This window comes from Prionailurus viverrinus, chromosome B3 (assembly GCF_022837055.1).
Source record: "Prionailurus viverrinus isolate Anna chromosome B3, UM_Priviv_1.0, whole genome shotgun sequence".
NCBI classification, from domain to species: domain Eukaryota; kingdom Metazoa; phylum Chordata; class Mammalia; order Carnivora; family Felidae; genus Prionailurus; species Prionailurus viverrinus.
In genome coordinates this window covers 29,291,484-29,313,677 of record NC_062566.1, presented here as the reverse complement: position 1 = coordinate 29,313,677, position 22,194 = coordinate 29,291,484, and the positions used below count along the sequence as shown (strand labels likewise).

At 34.7% G+C, this 22,194-nt stretch overlaps 1 protein-coding gene across 7 annotated transcripts in view; it reads right to left on the bottom strand.

Moving 5' to 3' along the window:
• MYO9A (myosin IXA) overlaps nt 1-22,194 on the bottom strand; it is a 273,152-nt gene that overhangs the window by 70,420 nt on the left and 180,538 nt on the right. For all 7 annotated transcript variants that reach the window (XM_047861621.1, XM_047861624.1, XM_047861627.1 and 4 more), the window contains 6 exons: nt 18,285-18,397; nt 12,620-12,762; nt 9,774-9,997; nt 9,144-9,260; nt 7,441-7,629; nt 6,128-6,175 (listed from right to left, as the gene is read on the bottom strand). In XM_047861621.1, coding sequence (XP_047717577.1) covers nt 6,128-6,175; nt 7,441-7,629; nt 9,144-9,260; nt 9,774-9,997; nt 12,620-12,762; nt 18,285-18,397 — 834 coding nt within the window. The remainder of the gene's footprint in view (nt 1-6,127; nt 6,176-7,440; nt 7,630-9,143; nt 9,261-9,773; nt 9,998-12,619; nt 12,763-18,284; nt 18,398-22,194) is intronic.

The window sequence follows — 22,194 nt, the reverse complement described above, 5'->3', positions numbered from 1 at the left end:
ATAGGACAAAGAAGATGTTGTGTGTGTGTGTGTGTACACACACACACAATGGAATCGGCAATCAAAAAGAATGAAATCTTGCCATTTGCAACTATGTAGATGGAACTAGAGGGTATTATGCTAAGCGAAATTAGAGAAAGACAAATATCATATGATTTTACTCATATGAGGACTTTAAGGTACAAAACAGATGAACATAAGGGAAGGGAAGGAAAACTAATATAAAAACAGGGAGAGGGACAAAACAGAAGAGACTCTTAAATATGGAGAACAAACAGAGGGTTAGTGGAGGGGTTGTGGGAGGGGGAATGGGTTAAATGGGGAAGGGGCATTAAGGAATCTACTCCTGAAATCATTGTTGTACTATATGCTAATTAACTTGGATGTAAATTAAAAAAAAAAAAAGTCAGCTGACTCAGCAAGGGGTGAGCTGGGAGGGCAAATGATAGCTGGGATACTATCCCTTAAAGAGATAGTAACCGCACAGAGAGGACACAAAAATAGCAGTTTACACAATACTGGGGGGCAAATGGGAGCCAGATAAATTAAAGCTGATTTTGGAGTGAGCTGGGGGACTTCTATGAAAACAAGGGAGCTGGCAGTCACCATTTTTCTCCCCTGGCCCCCAGCACAAACACAGAGCCACCCACAGGATGAGGAGCTGCACACCCAGACACTTGCAGCCTTCGCCCAGGGCTCAGGGCACACTTTGTTAAAGCTGCATGCTCCCCACCCACCCACCAGGTGTGCTGCTGCTACCATCTACTGCACCCAACAGCAGCATTCAGCCATGCACCTCCAGCCACCATCCAGCATCAGGCCCAACCACACCCAGCCACAGTGCACTGCCACACCAGGCCTCATGTCCCCAGCCATTGCAGCATTTCATGGTTCCATCATAAAACTAGTGGCCCAATGCCAATTTTGCTAACAATGCGTCCTGCATCAATGGACAAATCATCTACACAAAATCAAGAAGGAAACAATGGCTTGGGATGATACACTGGAACAGATGGATTTCACAGATATAGTCAGAATATTTCATCCTAAATCAGCTGAAAAACACACTCTTTTCAAGCACACATGGAAAATTCTCTGGACTAGATCACATATTAGCCCACAAAATCAGCCTGAACAAATCCAAAATATCAAAGTCATACCATGCATCTTTTCTGACCACAACGCTATGAAACTAGAAGTCAACCACAAGAAAAACTCTGGAAAGACCAAATATGTGGAGGTTAAATAACATGCTACTAAACAACAAATCAGTCACCCAGAAAATAAAAGAAGAAATTAATAGAACAGATGAATGAAACCAGGAGCTGGTTCTCCAAAAAAAAAAATCAAGAAAAGTGATAAGCCTCTAGCCAAACTTATTAAGAAAAAAAGAGAGAGAGAGAGAGAGAGAGAAAGGACTCAAATAAAATCACAAATGAGACAGGAGAAAAAACAACTGACACCACAGATATACACAGAGAATATTATGAAAAATTATATGCCAACAAATTGGACAACCTAGAAAAAAATGGATAAATTCCTAGAAACATATCACCTAAGAAAAATGAAATAGGAAGAAATAGAAAATTTGAACAGACTGATTACTAGCAAAGAAATCGAATCAGTAATGAAAAAATTCCCAACAAACAAAGTCTAGGACCAGATGGCTTCACAGGTGAACTCTACCAAACATTTAAATAAGAGTTCATACCTATTCTTCCCAAACTATTCCAAAAAATAGAAAAGGAAAGAAAACCTCCCAATTCATTCTATGAGGCCAGCATTCTCTAATAAACATAAATGCAAAAATCCTCAACAAAGTACGAGCAAACCAAATCCAACAATACATGAAAAAAAATCATCCATCACAATCAAGTGGGATTTGTTCCTGGGTTGAAAAGATGGTTCAATATTCACAAATCCATCAACGTGATACATCCCATCAATGAGAGAAAGGAAAAAAACCACATGATCATGTCTATAGATGCAGAAAAAGCATTTGACAAGTACAACATCCACTCATGAGATAAACCCTCAACAAAGTAGATTTAGAGGGTACATACCTCAACATAATAAATAAAGGCCACATATGAAAAACCCATAGCTAGCATCATATTTAGTTTTTTCCCCTAAGATCAGGAACAAGACAAGGATGTCCATTCTAACCACTTTTATTCAACATAGTACTACAAGTCCTAGCCATAGCATTCAGACAACAAAAAGATATAAATGGTATCTAAATTGGTAAGGAAGAAGGAAAACATTCACTGTTCACAGACACATGATATTATATATGGAAAAACCCTAAAGACTCCACCAAAAAACTGCTAGAACTGACAAAATAAATTCAATGAAGTTGCAGGACACAAAATCAATGTACAGAAATCTGTTGCATTTCTACACACCAGTAATGAAGCAGCAAAAAGAGAAATTAAGAAAGCAATCCCATTTACAATTGCACCAAAAATAGTAAGACACCTAACTAACAACATGAAAGACCCCATACTCCAAAAACTATAAAACACCAATGAAAGAAATGGAATAGAAGATGACACAAAGAAATGGATTACAAGCACAAATATTGTTAAAATGTGTCTACTACCCAAAGCAATCTACACATTTAATGCAATCCTTATCAAAATACCAACAGCATTTTTCAGAGGTAGAATATACAATCCTAAATTTGTATGGAACCACAAAAGACCCCAAATAGCCAAAGTAATCTTGAAAAAGAAAAGCAAATCTGGAGGCATCACTCTTTCAGACTTCAAGTTATATTACCAAGCTGTAATAATCAAAAGAGTATGGTACCGGCACAAAAAGAGACACACAGATCAATGGAACAGAACAGAAAATCCAGAAATAGACCCACAAATATATGGTAAATTAATTTCTGACAAAGTAGGAAAGAATATCCAATGAGAAAAGGGAAGTCTCTTCAACAAATAATGTTGGGAAAACTGGACAGCTATATGCAAAAGAATGAAACTGGACCACTTTCTTACACCACACATCACTAAAAACAAATTCAAAATGGATCAAAGTCTAAATGTGAAATCTAAAATCATAAAAGTCCTAGAAGAGAACAAGGGCAGTAAGGTCTCTGACATCAGCCATAGCAACATTTTTCTAGATGTCTCCTGAAGGGAAACAAAAGCAAAAATAAACTACTGGGATTACATTGAAATACAAAGCTTCTGCACAGTAAACAATCAACAAAACTAAAAGGTAACCTAAGGAATGAGAAGAGATATTTGCAAATAACATATCTGACAAAAGATTAGTATCCAAAATATATAAAGAACTTACAAAGCTAAACACCCAAAAAACAAACAATTGAGTTAAAAAATTAGAAGAAATAAACACATTTTTCCAGAGGACATACAGATGGCTAACAGACAGACACATGGAAAGATGACCATCACTCATCGTCAGTGAAGTATAAATCAAAACTACAGTGAGGTATCACCTCACACCTGTCAAAATGGCTAAAATTAACAACACCACAGGAAACAACAGGAGTTGGTGTTTTTACACTGTTGGTGGGAATGAAAAACTGGTGCAGCCACTCTAGAAAACAGTATGGAGCTTCCTCAGAAAGTTAAAAATATAACTGCCCAGGGTGCCTGGGTGGCTTAGTCAGTTGGGAAGCTGGCTCTTGATTTCGGCTTAGGTCATGATCTCACAGCGTGTGAGATCTGCGCTTGCAGCATGGGGCCTGCTTTGGATCCATCCTCTGTCTCCCACTCTCTGCCCCTCCCTCTCCCCTCTTCCCTTTCTCTCTCTCTCTCTCTCTCTCTCTCTCAAAAATAAATAAATGTTTAAAAATTAAAAAAAAAAATAGAGCTGCTCTATGATCCAGCAATTACACTACTAGGTATTTACCCAAAGAATACAAAAATACTAATCGAAAGGGATACGTGCACCCCAATGTCTATAGCAGCATTATCAACCAATAGCCAAATTAGGGAAAGAGCCCAAATATCCATCAATTTATGAATGGATAAACAAGCTGTGGTATGTATATATTCAATGGAGTATTATTTAGCCACAAAAATGAATGCAATATTGCCACTTGCAATGATATGGATGGAGCTAGAGAGTATTATGCCAAGTAAAATAAGTCAGAGAAAGACGACTACCATATGATTTCATTCATATGTGGAATTTAAAAACAAATGAACACAGAAGAAAAAAATAAGAGAGGCAAACCAAGAAATAGACTCTTAACTATAGAGAACAAACTGATGGTTACTGGACGGGGAAAGGGTGGTAACTGGATTAAATTGGGGATGGGGTTAAGTATACTTGTGATGAGCACTGGCTATTGTATGTAAGTGTTGAATCGCTACATTGTACACCCGAAACTAACGTAACACTGTGTGTTAACGAACTGGAATTAAAATAAAAACTTAGTCAAAGTAAGAGAAAAGCCTTCAAGACTTTAGAGTCTTGTATATCATGTGTATATGGGGGTATACATGTACATATATTTGATAACATAAAAAGTAATTTAAAAAATTTGACATGTGTATAAACAGATCAATGAATAAAAAGAGAAAGTTCAAAATTAAACCCAAATACATTTGGAATGAAGTATATTATAAAAGTGATATTTCAAATCATTGCAAAAGAAATGCATCATTGAACACAGTTCAGAGAATTGACATGCTTTTAAAAATAAATCAGACTTTGATCCCTACCTTATTCAAGACTAAAATAAATCCCAGATGATTAAAAATTTTTATAGGAAACAAATGAAACAATAAATGTATGAGCAAAAGGCAAGGGAAAAGTGAAAAATTATTTGTAATAATTATATAATTATTTGTCTGAGAAAGATAAAAACCTCAAACATAAAATAACTGGTGAGGGGTGCCTGGGTGGCTCGGTCAGTTAAGCTTCTGACTTTGGCTCAGGTCATGAGCTCATGATTCATGAGTTTGAGCTCCACAAGGGGCTCTGTGCTGACAGCTCAGAGCCTGGAGCCTGCTTCAGATTCTGTGTTGCCTTCTCTATCTGCCCCTCCCCTGCTCATGCTCTGTCTGTCTCTCTCTCTCTCCAAAATAAATAAAAACATTTAAAACATTTTTTAAAAACTGGTGAATTTGTATTTCCATAATAAACAAATCAACTATAAATAAAGTAAAAAGATAATTCCAGTCAGAATATCCTAAAAAAGGAAGGGGAATAATATATACATTTAATTTTTTATGTCTATTAATTGATTGACTGACTGATTTTGAGAGAGACTTCAAGCGGAGGACAGGCAGACAGCAAGGGAGACAGAGAATCCCAGGCAGGCTCTACTCAGCATGGGGCTCAATCCAACAACTGAGAGATCATGACCTGAGCTGCTATCAAGAGTCAGAGGATTAACTGAGCCACCCAGGTGCCCCTAAGGAAAAAGGACCGGGAAAGAAGTTTCCTTTATAATGAATATCATTTTAAATTATGTTATGAATTTCTCAAATATAAAAACTAGTTAAAAATTTTAGAGATTATGCTGGCAAACAGAACTAGACCAAGAGTATCATTGATGATGACTGGCAACACTGCCTGTTACTAAAATATATGGCAGGGAAGGCTGTACAAACTTTCAGTTATAAAATAATTTATTATTTATTTAAACTTAAAGTTACAAAATAATTAAATCAGGAGGATGTAATGTACAGTATGATGGCTACAGTTAATAAGAGATACATTATACAAATTAAGAACATGAGCAATGGCAAAATATGCTGAAATGACTTTGAGAATGTCTTTTGAATTAGAAGTAGTTATATTTGTAAAACCCTTAAGAGTCCTCAGTTGTTTGTTTTTGTTTTTGCTTTTGTTTTTTTTAGAAATGAGGGGAAGTTAAACAGCTCCTATGTCTGAGAAGAGGTATTTGTACCTTTCATGAGTAAACATTTTCACTTTTCTGCCATTTTAGGAAACCACCACCAATAGCAAGTCACAGAATTCAAGACACATTTGCCATTGTAAATTTTTGTAAAGACATAAATTATAACCCCTTAGGCAACTGATAAACATTCCTTACATATATCCACAGAAATACTGTAAAATATACGTCAGACTACTAAAAATTATTTCTTGCTAACATAAGAAACAGATTATAACTTACTAAATCAGTTTCTTTTTTCCTTCTTTTCTTTCTTTCTGTTTTTGGCACCTGATGGGAGAGAAATACAGAAACTGTAATATCAACAAAGACAAACATACTTTCTTGCTTCTGTGCAAATGCTGAGATTTTTGCTCACAGGTAGTAGAGCAAGCAGCTCTTTGTTCTTCAAGACAAAGTGTGCAGTGCTAGTAAGCAAATGTGAGAAAACTTTTAAATTTAGTAAAACACAGTGCTCATAAAAACAACAGAATAAAAGGACACTTTAGGGATTCTTGTCTTATTAAACATTAGTTCTGTCCAGAAGCCATTCCATATTAATTTAAATGATAATTTTATTTTAATCATTAACTGAATGATTATTAACTTTTAAGATTGTACTTTCCATATTTTGTCTCTAAAAAACTCTCCATCTCAGAGTTAAATATAAAAAGGTATCACAAGGGATATGGAAAGCTCTTTTATATATGACATTTCCTGATAATTACAGTATAGAGCAATCTAAACCTAACCTTTAAAATTATAAACAAAGGCAGTATAAGCCTACTAAAAATCTTCTTCTGCATAATATAAAGTTAACTTTGACCTAGAACAGAGGAACTTTCAAGGTATTACTTATACCTGACTACTTCAAAAATGAGTTAAAATGGCTAATAAATCTACACACATATAAACTAGAATAACTGGAAATAAGGCCCCATCAATAAAAAGGATTAATAATATTCCTGATAACTAATAATTAGAGACCTATTTATTTCAGCTGGGGTACTAAAATGAAACACTGATAACTTTGTCTAAGCTTGCTATCTTTTCTGCAATAGGGATTTCATAATAGTTATTTAATAGGACTGAAACAAGAATTAAATATCAAACTCCTAGTACAATTCCTGGAATTCAATAAATAAATGTTACTATTAACTGTTATATAGATTTCTAGCAACACACATCCTCTCAAAACCTAATTTAAGAAGAAATATAACCTGTGGTTCTTTACATAAAGGCCATCAAATGATACAATGAATCACGTCTTTAACCACGACTTTTCAAAAGGAAATTCATGTAGTGAACTCTATCAAAGTAGAAGGTATAATTTTGAGGACACATATTATATTGTAACTAAGCAAAGAATATATTAATTGCAGAAGATTTAGATAAAATGGCTTGATAAACTTACAAGACAGAATTAAGTTTACTGAATCTAAAGCAGTGCTAAGTTGACATGTTTCCTGTAATGTTCTTCTCAAACACTGTGTCAAACAGACTGTTAAAAATTCTTAACTGAATCCTTTTTAGAAATCAAAACATATTATATTTACCTTTGTGGGTATACAATCCAAAGTCTTGAATTCATTCATATATTCATCTAAAAACACTTTAAAAGTGTTAACCCAAACTCTGACTGGAGATTCCCTCCAATCACGCTGCTCAAGTCTCATGGTCTTTTCCAGAATCTGTTCAAATAGTGCATAGAGGTCTTTATACCGTATGCTTTTCCCATCATCTACCTAATAAGCAATAAGAGAAGAAATGTTAAGGTTTTATAAAGAAATTCTATAAATATAGAAGCTGATTGAACTTGTATTAGGTAGTGCTTAGAATAAAGATTAGGATCCTTTCTAATGGGCATGCCCATGAACTCATGTGGTATTTGTAAACTCTTCTACTTGGAATGTCTGCCAAATAAAACCTATTAAATTTGAGTCAAATACCTAACAATTTAAACAATATAACAATCTGAAAAAGTCCTGGAAACTTTCCAATAAACTATATTTAGTTATAAAGATTATTTGCATCCCTTTTAATTACCCATTGCTTCAAAGATGAACCATGTTTGGATAGTTCCACTCTAAAATTGAAAGAATGAATACCTGAATCCTTGTCTAATGATACATTAGGTAACTTTTATTTTATTTTTCCAAAGAGTGATATGCCCTGACTAACACTGTATTACATGCACAGAAATCTACATGGAATTAACTTTTTTATTTAAATAAGGTCTGGAATCTTTATGAGAAGAAAGGGGCTTTAAATGACCAAAAAGTGTTAAATACATTTAGAATTTGTTTCTCCTTCACTTCCTCAAAATAAATTGAACATTTTTGATCTAGGGTTAGAAAACCACTATTAAGCTCTGCTTTATAATTTTGGTTCTTCCTATGTAATTTAAGTGCACTGGAGCAACAACGCTGAGTCCCTAATCTAGGAAATACAGGTATGAAGCAGAGAAAGACATGAGCATAATAAGCAGTTGAGCAGGATTAGAAAAATACGGCCAATGTTGTCTCCACCCAAACCTAGTCATTTGCCATAGCCTGATTACTACTCTTACTATGGTCTTGAAATTCCTATTCTCTCAGACTGCATGGTTGAGGTTTCTAAAAAATCAAAAAGTCTTATATTGAGAAAGAAAAAGTAGAGGGTACACAAGAAAGTTCTGGTTTCTCTTTTCACAATAAATTACAGATTGAACAAAGAAAAATGATTAAATACAATTATTTATACAATGTGAGAATTCATAGATTGTAGAGATCAAAGAATTATTATATACTTTAGCATGAAAATAAATTTTCTAAAACATAACCAATATCACATAAGATTATAAGGTAAATCTGAAAGTGAAATAAACTGATATATATAAATCAGCAAACATAAATGCTCTAATTCCACTGGGGAAAAATATATAATTCCACACATGTGAAAATTAAAAGCTAAAGCTAGAGCTAAAAGGATTATGAGAAGTCAAAATAGTAGAGAGCCACAGAATCACATCTAGAATATTTGAATTCATCATCTTAAGAAGATTCAATATCTTAAGAGGAGAAAAAAAACCTACTTAAGGAAATTGAAGGAAGGTATTAATCTAAGACCCATAGGTATGCTTTTCCCTACCTATTCCTAAAACAAAAACAAAGAATTTGAGAAATCTCTCATTGAACACAGCTTCTGTATGATCTTCTACAGCATTGCCAAATTTTCATATGTTGAACTATTGAGTATCTCCTAACACAGTCCAACTTACCGCCAAGGCAGATGAATAAAAGCTGAAGATATTCTGCCGAAATTCTTTTAGGGCTTTTTTAAATACAACATCCACTAATGTGTCTTTCTTGCTGTCTTCATTATCTAGGTCATTCATCTGGAGGCCACAGAAAGAGTTTTTGCATATAATCAACTAATTAAAAACAGGTGAACACAATAGTGATATTGATTGGTTCTTCAACAATGATGGTCCTGATGGTTCTGAAAGTGCAAGCTCCTGCTATTATGGGTCCCAGGTAAAATCATGACTAGAAAGCAAATGTTTTATTACTACTAGATGATTTCTAAGATCCTTCTAACACTGTATTATTCTATTGTTCTGTCACCTGAGAAAAAACTCCAAGTATGCAATGACATGTCTCACCTTTACAATGGAATATAATGGGACAGTTATAGTAAAATGGAAGTCAATATTAAAGCATAAAACCTTAAATCCTGTCCACCCAGTCTGAGTAATGTATATCCTATTATTTGTACCTTTTGATAAAGAAAAGACCATCTAACTTACTGAAGCATATATAACTTTGATCTATAAGGGCCATATTCTGATATATACACGTATTCCATAGTCAAAACCAATCAGGGGCTTAACTCAGCGTGCAGAGTGTACCTTTTTCAGAAGAAATTCATCCATACTTTTTAAATCACTGACACTTGCTATGATCTGGACAGAGTCATTTTGCCAGTGCACAGATTCCAAAGCCACATTGCTGATCTTCACGCTTCGCTTCCGCTTTGCCTTTGGAGAAGGTTCTTTGTTCTCTTTGAATTCCTTCCGGCAACTACCAGGCAAGTCTGGGCTCAAAGGAGGTGTCGAGTGATACTGAACTAATTCTACAATTCAAGATAAGTATCCAAAAAAAAATTTTTTAGTGAAAATATTGAAATCTCCATATTCTTCTAAGTTTAACTTTCTTTAGTAAGTCACTGAAGGAAACATATGTAAGTATCTGAAAAGCCAAGTAACATTAATGTCTGAGGTTAGGCAATTAAGCAATAAATCCAGACTGCATATTTGTACAGAAAATGTATTTTAAAATTATCACTTTTCGAAAGGAAATGCCACCATGTCTCCCAAGGGGCTAAGGTCTGATACCAAAAACCTGGATAGAGGGGTCTGGTAGAACCGAAGCCTGGAATCAGATACCACAGTCCCAAAGAAAAAAAAAGAAGATGTAATCACCCTGGCACATTACATGCTGTTAACCCAGTCATAGTTTTACTATATTAGTTTGAATGAACATTCAGCTATATATATGAGTCCAGCAAACCAGTGAAATTCGTTAATTATTATTATTTCATTACTAGGGTCTAAAGCCATAAATGTTCCAGTTATATTATCTGGTGTTAGCCTGGCAACCTGTCTAGGGAGCCAGGTAAGTCAACTGGCTCATTTCTCCCTGGTCTCTTTAGTATTTACGACTGTCTTACATATCTCCCAAATAACTAAATTTCTCAGGAATCCTAGGATTCCTAGAATTCTCTGAGAAATCTCCTGGAATGCATTAGATTTGTATATAATATTGGAAGGCCCAACAAATCTTCTTAATAACTATTTACAACAGCGAAATTAGATTCCATGTAAGTCCATCACAATCCAGAACTATACTGGGTTTGCCAAAGCCCTACCTGGGGCTTGATAAGAATGTTGGCCCCTTCTCACTTCACATTTCAGTTTGTCTGACACATGTTCACCTATCCAATAGTATGTCCTCATTCCTTCTAAAAGCTAATTCTGATAATGAAAGAAAAAAGTAGCCTCCTACATGCTAAATGCCACTTCAAGCAGAAAGGCAAACCCAATCTAAGATATGGCACCACAATAAAAATTATAAAGATATAGGATATATGTATGTGCAAATTAGTATCAATTGACTTTAATTCCATTATATAACCTAAACATATAAGTATCTAATTATTTCATTTAGCAAAGTCAATATCTTTTTTAAATAAAATAATGATTACTATAGAAATTATAATACTATTTCAGTATTAAAAACAAGGGCTACCTTAATAAATTGCTACCCAAAGATGAGTAAAAAGCTACAATTTTAATTTTTATATACATATCCTTAAGGAGCAACACACAGTGAAGCCTGCTAATAATATATGCATCAACTAAAGAGCCTTATGCTTCCTTCCTGAGAATTAGCCATTGAGAATAGAGCTGTGAAAAATGAAAAATTTAGAATGATTACTATAAACCAGATAAGATATAGGAAAGAGAACCTCTTAGTAATGTAATGGTAAGAATTTCCCAAATTTCCAAACTGAACTTGTAGTATTCATTTAATTTATTATTGGTTTTATCCATATCAGTTTGCTAACTGATAGGAGCAAAGCCACAACATGCAAAAATAGGGCTCTAACTACAGCTCTACCATTTTTTCCCCTGATGCACAACTGCCTCTGCTTGGGCTCATCCATTCCTATGTGAAACCTGATGATCTTTTCTCCTTGTCCCTTTATCTTACCCTCGATATGAGAAGTTTTGTCTACTTATTTTAACTGGGTCTGCTCAATCTTTCCTTTAGAGATAATAACTTTCTTCCTAGATCCACTTTCTATTTTATTCAATCCTGATATTTCACTTACCCACTGGTATTTCATCCACTCATTACCACACACTCATCTCTGGTATATAGCCCATCACTGCTGAAGATAGCTGGCATTTTTACATAATGATTAAAAAACTCTCACACGTGCTTGAGCAAAGGCTTGGGGGGAAATGGCATAATCATCTAATGCTGGAATTACTGGAATCCTTGGAAAGTTAGTAATTCTAGCATTTAGAAAGGCCAGTTTTCTCAACAGATGAACTCACTGTTGGGTACTTCCAAGTGTGTTGTGACTGATGTCCAAAATGTTAAAATAACAGCTACATTTATAAGGTCCGAGACATTGACAGTATAGTACATACTTAATATATAGCACAGGGGTTTAGCCCCTGGAGCTAGGCTACCTAAATTCAAATCTCAGCTCTGCCAACTACAATATGTGTATCAGCAAATAACTTCTCTGTGCCTCAGCTTTCTCATCTATAAATTGGGAATAATAATTATACCAACCTCAAAAAATTGTGAGGATCAACTGAGTTAATACATACAACATCCTTAGTACAGTGCCTTGCATATGGTAAGCACTCAAATATTAGCTGCTATTATCTTAATTTTTACTAAAACACAAATTTGTTAAGTGAATGAGTATCAGCTAAATTTTTACACTGTAGAAAACTGAGGCTAACCGAAGATTCACCATCATTCTTGAAGTTGTTACTTCACCGTTTTGTACACTTCCTTGGAACTTCTATTATAGGTACAATGTAATTTTATAAAGTTAAGGAAGGATTTAACAATCCTGGTCCTATCTCATAGAATATCTGACCAACAGGAACAGTAAAGTCTCAGAAAGAGTAGAAAATTAGAAAGACAATCTCCACCCTCTATCTGTTTTTACCATCTGGAAACTGATGAGCTGGAATCATATCTGAGCCAGCAAAGAATGCTGACACCTCTGGTTGGGTGGCAGGTTTCACTCGGGTAGTCTTCTTCTCCCCTTGTCTCCCTTTGGCCCAGAATCTCATCTTAGCTCTCTGAGGTCTATTTTTAAAAATAAAGGTAAAAATGGAAAGAAATTAGTATGTTGCAGTGATAATATCTGTATATCACTTTAACCCATATAAACCTTTCATGTGTATGACTTCATATAACCTTCACACTTAAGTTTAATCATATTTAACCTTCAATTTCACATTTAAACTTCTTCTGGAAGGGAGATAGTTTCCTCATCTTGAATACAGGAAATAATAAGACCCAGAGATGTTAAACAATTCCTGAAAATGAAATGGCTACAAAGCAGTAAAACTAGAATTCTAACTAAAGTTTTCTGATTCCTAAACTGGTATCTTTTCACTCTTGTCCTCCTTCCAGCTTGGATTTAGCACATAAACAACAACAAAGAAAATACCTTTTAAAAATTCACTGGTATCCCATCACTCTAAAATGTATCAGTTTACCTTTTTTGTTTTTTGGTTTTTTTTTTGTTAATTCCCTTCAAGTCTTTATCCATAAGAATGCCCATTTATTTTTACACCACTGTAATCATGATGAAGACACAATTTTTTTTATTTTTTATTTTTTTGAGACAGAGAAAGAGCATGAGCAGGGGAGGGGCAAGAGAGAGAGGAAGACAGAATCCAAAGCATGGTCCATCCAGGCTCTGAGCTGTCAGCACAGACGCGGGGCTTGAATCATGAGATCATGACCTGAGCTGAAGTCAGACGCTTAACTGACTGAGTCACCCAGGTGCCCCGATGAAGATACAATTTTAAACCTTTCCACTTACCATTATATAAAAAATATTTTAATGTGATTTATATGTAGAAGTTATCAATACTATTATTTAACAAATGCTACCACTTATTTGAGTTATTTTTCTCTAGGCACAAGTGCTTACACTGGCTTACCTTATTTAATTATAAAAACAAGTTTACTTTCAACTACAAAAACCATTTTATAAGTGAAAAACTGGAGGCTTAACCATTAGGTAACTTTCCCAAGACTACACAGCCAGTGAGTAATAAAGTTGAAAATCATAACTATAATTGATTGTTATACTACCTTATTCTTAATGCTTATATATAAGCCTCATTATTATTGCTTATATACTTTCTATCATATAAATAAAAAAAAAAAAAACCATAGGATAATAACAGTGCACATTTACTGACCATACATCATGTGTCCTAACCCCATACCCCAAGAGCTTATTTGCGCATTCATTTTTTGTTTTTTCTTTTTTTACCTTTTATGTTCATTCAATCAAAATAAATATAAGCATCTACCAGGAGTCAAGCATGATATGCCTTTTTGATATACCTAATTTTCACAACTACTATGATAAATAGCTATTATTATCATCCTTACTTTTTACCCATGAGCAAACTGAGGCTCAGAGGACTGATGAAGCTGAAAGTTAAAAACAGGTCTATCTGGTTTTGAAACCCACATTCTTTTTTCTTTTGTTCCTTTCTTTAAAGCCTATTACTAAACTTACACATCCATATACTGTAAAGAGAAGTTGTTCTACAAGGCTTATTACAAAGGACAGCATCCTTCTGCCATCTCATTCCTTTTCTGATCCCTGGAGGCAACCCTTTTGAATTGATTTAACTTTTTAATATTTACCATACTTATATTGCTGCCATCCTTGTGACCACAAGTAATGATTAAGCATGTTCCAACACTCCTGTTCTACACTCTCCACAGACAGGTATGCCCCCAACAGAATCAAATGGCAATTTGAGTTAGCTCAATATATAATATTTTCTTGTAGTAACAGCCACTTTTTATTACACAAATAATATTCACAACTAAGGCATGTAATTCCCTGTATAACCTATTTTTTTCTCTAGAGTTAATGTTTTGCTTTACATTTGCTCACTTATCCACATACAATTCACTTCGAAATGCTTTCCTAGTTGTGTACATCTCTTTTCAACATGTTCAAACACAGTAAGTACTCCATTTCTTTAAGAAATCTCTCCCAGAGCCTTCTAATCTGCTCTAATCTGGCATGGTTTCCCTCAGTACTTGTACAAACATCATTTGAAAAGCTACTTTCATCCATCATCATTATGTAAATTCCTTTCGTCCCTATTGTTTTACAATGACATGTCTTTTAGTACGGGTCTGTTTTCATCCATTATGTTGGGCAATCATTGGGTGCTATCAATCTAGAAACCCATGTCCTTCAGTTCTATGAAACTTATTTAAATTACTTTATTAATGATTGGTCCTCTTTATTTTCTTTGTTCAGTCTTTCTGAACTTCCTATTAATGTGGGTCACTGGATCTTCTGAACTGCTCTATGTTCTGATCTTTTCTTTTTTTAAAGTCCAGTTAACATACAATGCAATATTCATTTCAGGTGTACAATACAGTGATTCAACACTTCCATATAACACCCAGTGTTTATCACAACAAGTGCACTCCTTAATCCCATCACCTATTTCGCCCATTCCTCACCCACCTTCCCTTTGGTAACCACTGGTTTGTTCTCTATAATTAAGAGTCTGTTTCTTAGTCTGTCTCCCTTTTTTTTTCTCCCTGTTGCTCATTTGTTTTGTTTCTTAAATTTCACATATGAATGAAATCATTCAGTATTTGTCTTTCTCTGACTTATTTTACTTAGCACAGTACTCTCTAGCTCCATCCATATTGCTGCAAATGGCATGATTTCATTCTTTTTGATGGCTGAGTAGTATTCCATTGCGTATATATACCACATCTTCTTTATCTAATCATCAACGGACACTTAAGCTATTTATCATAATTTGGCTATTGTAGATAATGTTGCTTTAAACATCAGGGTGCATGTATCCTTTTGAATCAGCATTTTTGTATCCTTTAGGTAAATACCTAGTACTGCAATTGCTGGATCATAGGGTAGTTCTATTTTTAAGTTTTAGATGAACCTCATACTGTTTTCCAGAGTGCTGCACCAGTTTGCATTCCTACCAACAGTGTAAAAGGGTTCCCCCTTCTCTACATCCTCACCAACACCTGCTATTTCTTATCTTGTTGATTTTAGCCATTCTGGCAGGTGTGAGATGATATCTCCTTATAGCTTTAGTTTGTATTTCCTGATGATCCGTGATGCTGAGCATGTTTTAATGTGTCTGTTAGCCATCTGGATGTCTTCTTTGGAAAAATGTCTATTCATTTCTCCTGTCCATTTTTTAACTGGATTATTCATTTTTTGAGTGTTGAGTTTTATATACGTTCTTTATATATTTCAGATACTAACCCTTTATCAGATAATGTCATTTGCAAGTACTTTCTTTCATTCCATAGGTTGCCTTTTAGTTTTGTTGATTATTTCCTTCACTATGCACAAGCTTTTATGTTAAGGAGGTCCCAATAGTTCATTTTTGTTTTGTTTCCCTTGCTTCTGGAAACATGTCAAGTAAGAAGTTGCTGCAGCCGAGGTCAAAGAAGTTGTTGCCTGTTTTCTCCTCTAGGGTTTTGATGGCTTCCTGTCTTACATTTAGGCCTTTCACTAATTTTGGGTTTTCTTGTATGTATGATATGAAAGTGGTCCAGGTTCATTTTTCTCCATGTTGCTGTCCAGCTTTTTCAACACCATTTGCTCAAGAGACTGTCTTTTTTTCCAATGGATATTCTTTCTTGCTTTGTCAAAGATTAGTTGGCCACACATTTGTGGGTCCATTTCTGGGTTCTCTATCTGTTCCACTGAGCTATGTGTCTGTTCCTGAGCCAGTACCATATTGTTTTGATGATTACAGCCCAAAGCGATTTTCTTAACCTTTTCTTGTGTCTTCCATTTCTTTGTCTTTTTCTTCAACCTTCTGAGATATGTCCTTAACTTTCTTTCCAACTATTCTAGTTCTTTCTTTATGTTATCATATTTTTAGTTTTCGAAGGCTCTTTTAATAATGAATGTTTGTCTTTCATGCACTTTGTTTGGTTCCATGTATGCAGTTATATTTATTTATGCAGGTTTGCTGATTAGTTTCACTTGTCTGTCTTGAAGTTCCCTTTCCCCTGCATAGTTTATTTCTTCCAAGTTGTATTATATCCATTAGTTTTAGTTTCTTTAATATAAGATGTTTCTTCAGGGGTGCATGGGAGGCTCAGTCGGTTAAATGTCCTACTTCGGCTCAGGTCATGATTTGGCAGTTTGTGACTTTGAGCCCTGCGTCGGGCTCTGTGCTGACAGCTCAGAGCCTGGAGCCTGTTTCGGATTCTGTGTCTTCTTCTCTCTCTGCCCCTCCCCCACTTGTGCTCTGTTTCTGTCTCTCAAAAATAAATACATGTAAAAAAAAAAAAAATTAAGATGTTTCTTCAAATGCAGTGATAAAATACAGGGCTGAAAAAAAGCACTATTTGGAAGTTCTAGTGTGCATTGGTGGAGCTTCCAAACTGGTCTTCCTTGTATGGTTATCTGGCTAGTCCATTTTGTAGGGCGAGCCTCTGATACCAATACCTCTGGTCTTTCCTAGGAGTTGTACAAATGTCCCAAAGACTTTTTGAACGATTTGCCAAGGGGATATGTGAAATGTGGAAACTGAGTGGAATCTTAATATTCAGTATGTAAACATTCATTAAATCTCCTTATTCCAAATATGTACCCCAGTCCTCAAATGTATCTGAGAACTCCAAGTAAAGAGATCTTCTATTTTATCCTTTCCAGAGAATAAATTTCCAGCTTTCTGCTATGATTGGGGAAGATCAGTCAGCCAGAGGCTTCTTTCTCAGGTCTACCCAGTTGGTTTATGATTCAGCTTTCTTCTATTAAGACATTTAAAATTTGTCTATTTCCTTTTTGGATTCCACAATTTTACTATTGTTGTCTCTCATTGTTTTATTGTTTGTTGTTGTTTGACCTGCACAGGTTTTATCATTTTTACAATTTTGGAGGAGGAAGTAGAAATTAAATTTATATATTTAATCTGCTATCTCCAGCCATATGTTCTTTCTATTATGGTATATCTTTTTCCCAAAATTTGATCTCTAACATAATCTGGTCAGGATTTGCATTATCTTGGATTATGCCTCTACAGACATTAAGGAAGTGGTCTTTAGTAGGACTAAGAACCAGAAAGATTTCAATGTAATCTTCAGGTGTTCAGTGAAGGCCCAATTGCCTTCTGTAACACAATAAGAGACAAAGATATTTACTTGTCAAATAAGAACTCCATATATTCTCTTAAAGGGAATAGAATTATTTCCTGACAGTCTTTTCCAGTTCTGTTTGTAAAACACTTTAACTCAGAGAACAGAATCCAAATCCAAAGCTGGAAAATATGGTCACTCTCATCTGGTCTAATCTCCCTTTCTGACAACAAAAAAAATCACAAGTTGTATAATGATTTAAAGACTTTGTCCAAATCACACTGCTAAACATACAGAAACATAAAGCTCATCATGTAAATCTGAACTATCAGATGCCTGTCACATAGTAAGTACTTAATATTTGTTGAAAAATAAATTTCAAAACTAGCTGCTCTATCAACTATGCTTTTTAAAAGAGGCTAAGCATAAACTATAGTTGATTAGTAAATAAAATGATATCACCCCTATTAACTCAGTGTATATACCTTATATCCGAATCTGAAGCCTTCTGCCTCACTGCCAATTTTGTAATCTCTCCTTGAGACATAGTCTTATGAAGCTTTGTTTCTTCATCAACTGAAGAAAATCGCTGTGATGTCTGTAATAATTACATATATGGAAGACTTTAAAACCAAGTAACTATAACAGCACTGTAATTAAAACTCAAGTTATAGAATTTGAGAATTATATCTATGAAAAATATATACAAATACATTCATATTATTTAGCAATTCATTGAAATAAAAGAACCTAGTAAAAACTCTATTAACTTCCTAATCTGAAGTAAAAAGAACTTGGGTCAATGAAATGCTGAATAGGACCTACCAGCTCATGTTTTCTGACAACTTAACAATGAATATCAAATGGAAAGGTATGAAAGAAGTCAAAGCCAACTAAAGATACAGACAAAAGATCCAGGATCTGATAAATCTAGAATACTAAGTAGTCTTTCATGCCTTTTATTTGTCCCTATAAGTTAATAATTATTATGGCCTAACTTGCTATTATAGATTCTTATTATACTCAGTCAAGGATTTTAAAAATCTAGAAGGAAAAAAAAAACAAAAGCAAAAACAAAGACCAAACAATTAAAGATCATTATCACCACTAATGCTCTATACAAACAACTTACATAGCTTTATCAAACGGGGGCCTGAATTTCAATCGGCAATTTTTGTTCCATTTGTTTACAATGTGCCCCTTTAAAATTTGGAGGAGAAAATTTCTTGTTACCTATTCAAATCATTTCCTAGTATTTCATTTTTCTATAATTATAGTACTTTTCTTTAGCCTTTTAGTCTGCTTGACTATGGCCTTATCAACATAAATAGAAAATAACATGGGTTGCTAAAATTTAAAGAACAGACTTCTGCTTCTGGCCAAGAAGAATTAACAGGGACCTGTTTTATCCTCTTGTCTGAAACAACCAAAAACAAAAACAAAACACAAATTCCCACAAAATAGTAAGAACCAGCAGTTATCTAGATGATGGACAGTTATCCCTGAGAGATGGGAAACAAAGGAAGTAAAGTCTTTCATTTTCCCCAGCCTAATGCCTTGAGACAGTTTCCAGGCTGTTACACAGGGAGGGGGAATCCAGGTGAACCCTGTCAGACTCTCTGAGTCGGACACATGAAGCTGAAGTCCAGAAAGACCAAGGTTGACTACGGACCAAAAGGCAGAGTACTGAAGAGGAAAGCGATGCACAAATAAAGAACTCTAGAGATCTTCAGAAACTATTTAGCTGAGTACTTATCAATACTTCTGTGTCAGACAACTACCCAAGACCAGGCAAAGGATCACCTGAAAGGTTTAAAGGAAATAGAATCCCACACCTATGAAATCCCAGTAATAGTGCCTGTACCCAAGAGTCAGAATACATAACTTTATGATTCCCAGGGCACTGGGTGAAGTACACAGAGGATCTTGCCTCAATAGTCAATAATGAGCCCTAAGTGAACTATTGCTCTGTTTAAGCCTAACAAATCTTTGTTTTATTTAATAAAAATTGTATATTAAGTATAGAACATAGTTCAATTTACATATAAATATTAAAATCACTACAGTCAGACTAATTAACATATCACCTCCTCACATTGTTTGTTTTTTGGCAGTGAGAGCACCTGAAAGCTACTCTTTTAGAAAATTTCCAATATTCAATACAGTGTAACTAACAAATCTTAAAAGGAAGACCTGATTGCTTAGGAACAAATTGCTTCTGGAACCAAGCTCTAGAACATTACTGGAAATAACAGTCTCAAGAATATTAATTAAATACAAAAGTATTCAGCACCCAGTAAGACAAAACTCACAATGTCAGGCATCCAATAATGTCTATTTCTAGGCACGCAAAGAAATAACAGTATATGACTGACAAGGAGGAAAAAAAAAATCAATCCATCTATAGTGACTCAAAACTGACAAATATTGAGCACTAGGAGATCAGAGAACTGACTAAAAAGAAAGGACTTAAAACTGCATGGGATTCAAGGTGACTTTTTTTTTTTTTAATGTTTATTTTTGCATGAGAGACAGAGCATGAGTGAGGGAGGGGCAGAGAGAAAGAAAAAAGAGAGAGAGAGAGAGAGAGAGACAGAGAGAGAGAGAGAGAGAGAGAGAATCCGAAGCAGGTTCCAGGCTCTGAGCTGTCAGCACAGATCCTGACACAGGGTTCGAACCCACAAACCGCGAGATCACGACCTGAGCCAAAGTCGGACGCTTAATGAACTGAGCCACCAGGTGCCACCAAGGTGACATATTTTTAAAATCACTGCTTCTGAGGAAAATGAAGGTAAAAAAGAAGGAAGGGGTGCCTTCTGGAGATTGAGTAGTGAAAAGGAAAAGAAGCAGAAGGGTAAAATTTAGAATCTAGCAAGGCAAAAAAGAAGTAAAAAATGAAAGACACAACAATGCCTTCACCACACACACACACACACACACACACACACGCACTCACACACCTACCAGACCCAAAAGAGGCTGCCTGTAAAATAAATTTTTCTTTGTTACACTGACAGAAGAGGAAGCCTTTGAAATCAAGTTACTTATAAACTATCCCAAATGAACATGCAGAAATTAAGACATACAAAATCTACACAAGTTACAATAAGAAAACAAAGAAAATTAAAACCAAAACAATGCAGTTGATTAACCCATCTCCCACTGACCAAAACCAAGCATGAAGTAGAAAACTGTAAATCAAAAATGAATTTAATAACTTCATATATGAAATACCATATTAATCAGAAATTCAAAAATTAAAAACAGAAATGAGCTCCCCCCTTCCTAGAAAAACCAGGAAGAAGTGAAAAGAGTCAAATGAACTCAGGAAAGAAATAAAAAGATAGTAAAGAATACTTAGAAGATGCCCAAGGGAGAAAATACACAAATGCAAATTTAAAAGGGACTGAACAAAGGCAGAAAGATAATAAAGAATGTAAAGTGATATAAAGAAATGAGTGAAATGTTTTTGTTTTTGATATAAAGAAAGATAATAAAGAATGTAAAGTGATATAAAGAAATGAGTGAAAAGAGTCAGAAGAGAAGGTAGTTGAGTTGGAAGACAAGAAAAGAAAAAATAATTGGGGTCCCTACACAAGAAAAACAAAACAATGGATGGAACACAATATCTAAAACTGTAATCCAAGAAAGTGTTTCAAAAATAAGGCAAAACCTGAATTTATACACACACATGCGTACACACACACACACACACACACACACACAAGTCCTGCAGGTATATGGGATAACTCACCTGTGATGATGAAGTTGAAGACATATCCTAACTTTTAGATATAAAGAAAAAAAATTCTGGAAGTCTCCAAGTAAACAGAGCCAATAACTCTTTGAAACAGCAAGACAATTAGTCTGGTAACAGACTTCCAAAAATAACAAAGTGAGACAATAAAATAGCATTTTCAAAACCTCAGGTATAAATCAAGTAAAGTATGAATCAAGGATTTTATATGTAGCCAAGATGTCCCTTCAAATATCAAGGGAATGCCAGAGCTATGAGCCTTCCTGAGTAAAGTATTAGGAGCAGAGCTACAACCAATCAAGAGATAAATATGGAAACTTCAGCAAAATATTTGATGTGATCATTTCAGATATTTAATAGATCTAAGACAAAAAATAAAGATGGACACTAGAGTGAAAGAATATGTAAAATTAAATGTTCTGACAAAGTAGAAGTAAAAGCCTAAAAAACAGAGGAAAGGTAGAGACCAGAATAATTTGATAGTTGTGCCAAAACAGGTGAGAATTAAAAAATACTTTTTATAAATGACTAACTGGAGAATAATAGATTAAAATATGGTAAATTAGGGGTGCCTGGGTGGCTCAGTTAGTTGAGCGTCCGACTTCGGCTCAGGTCATGATCTCATGGTTTGTGAGTTC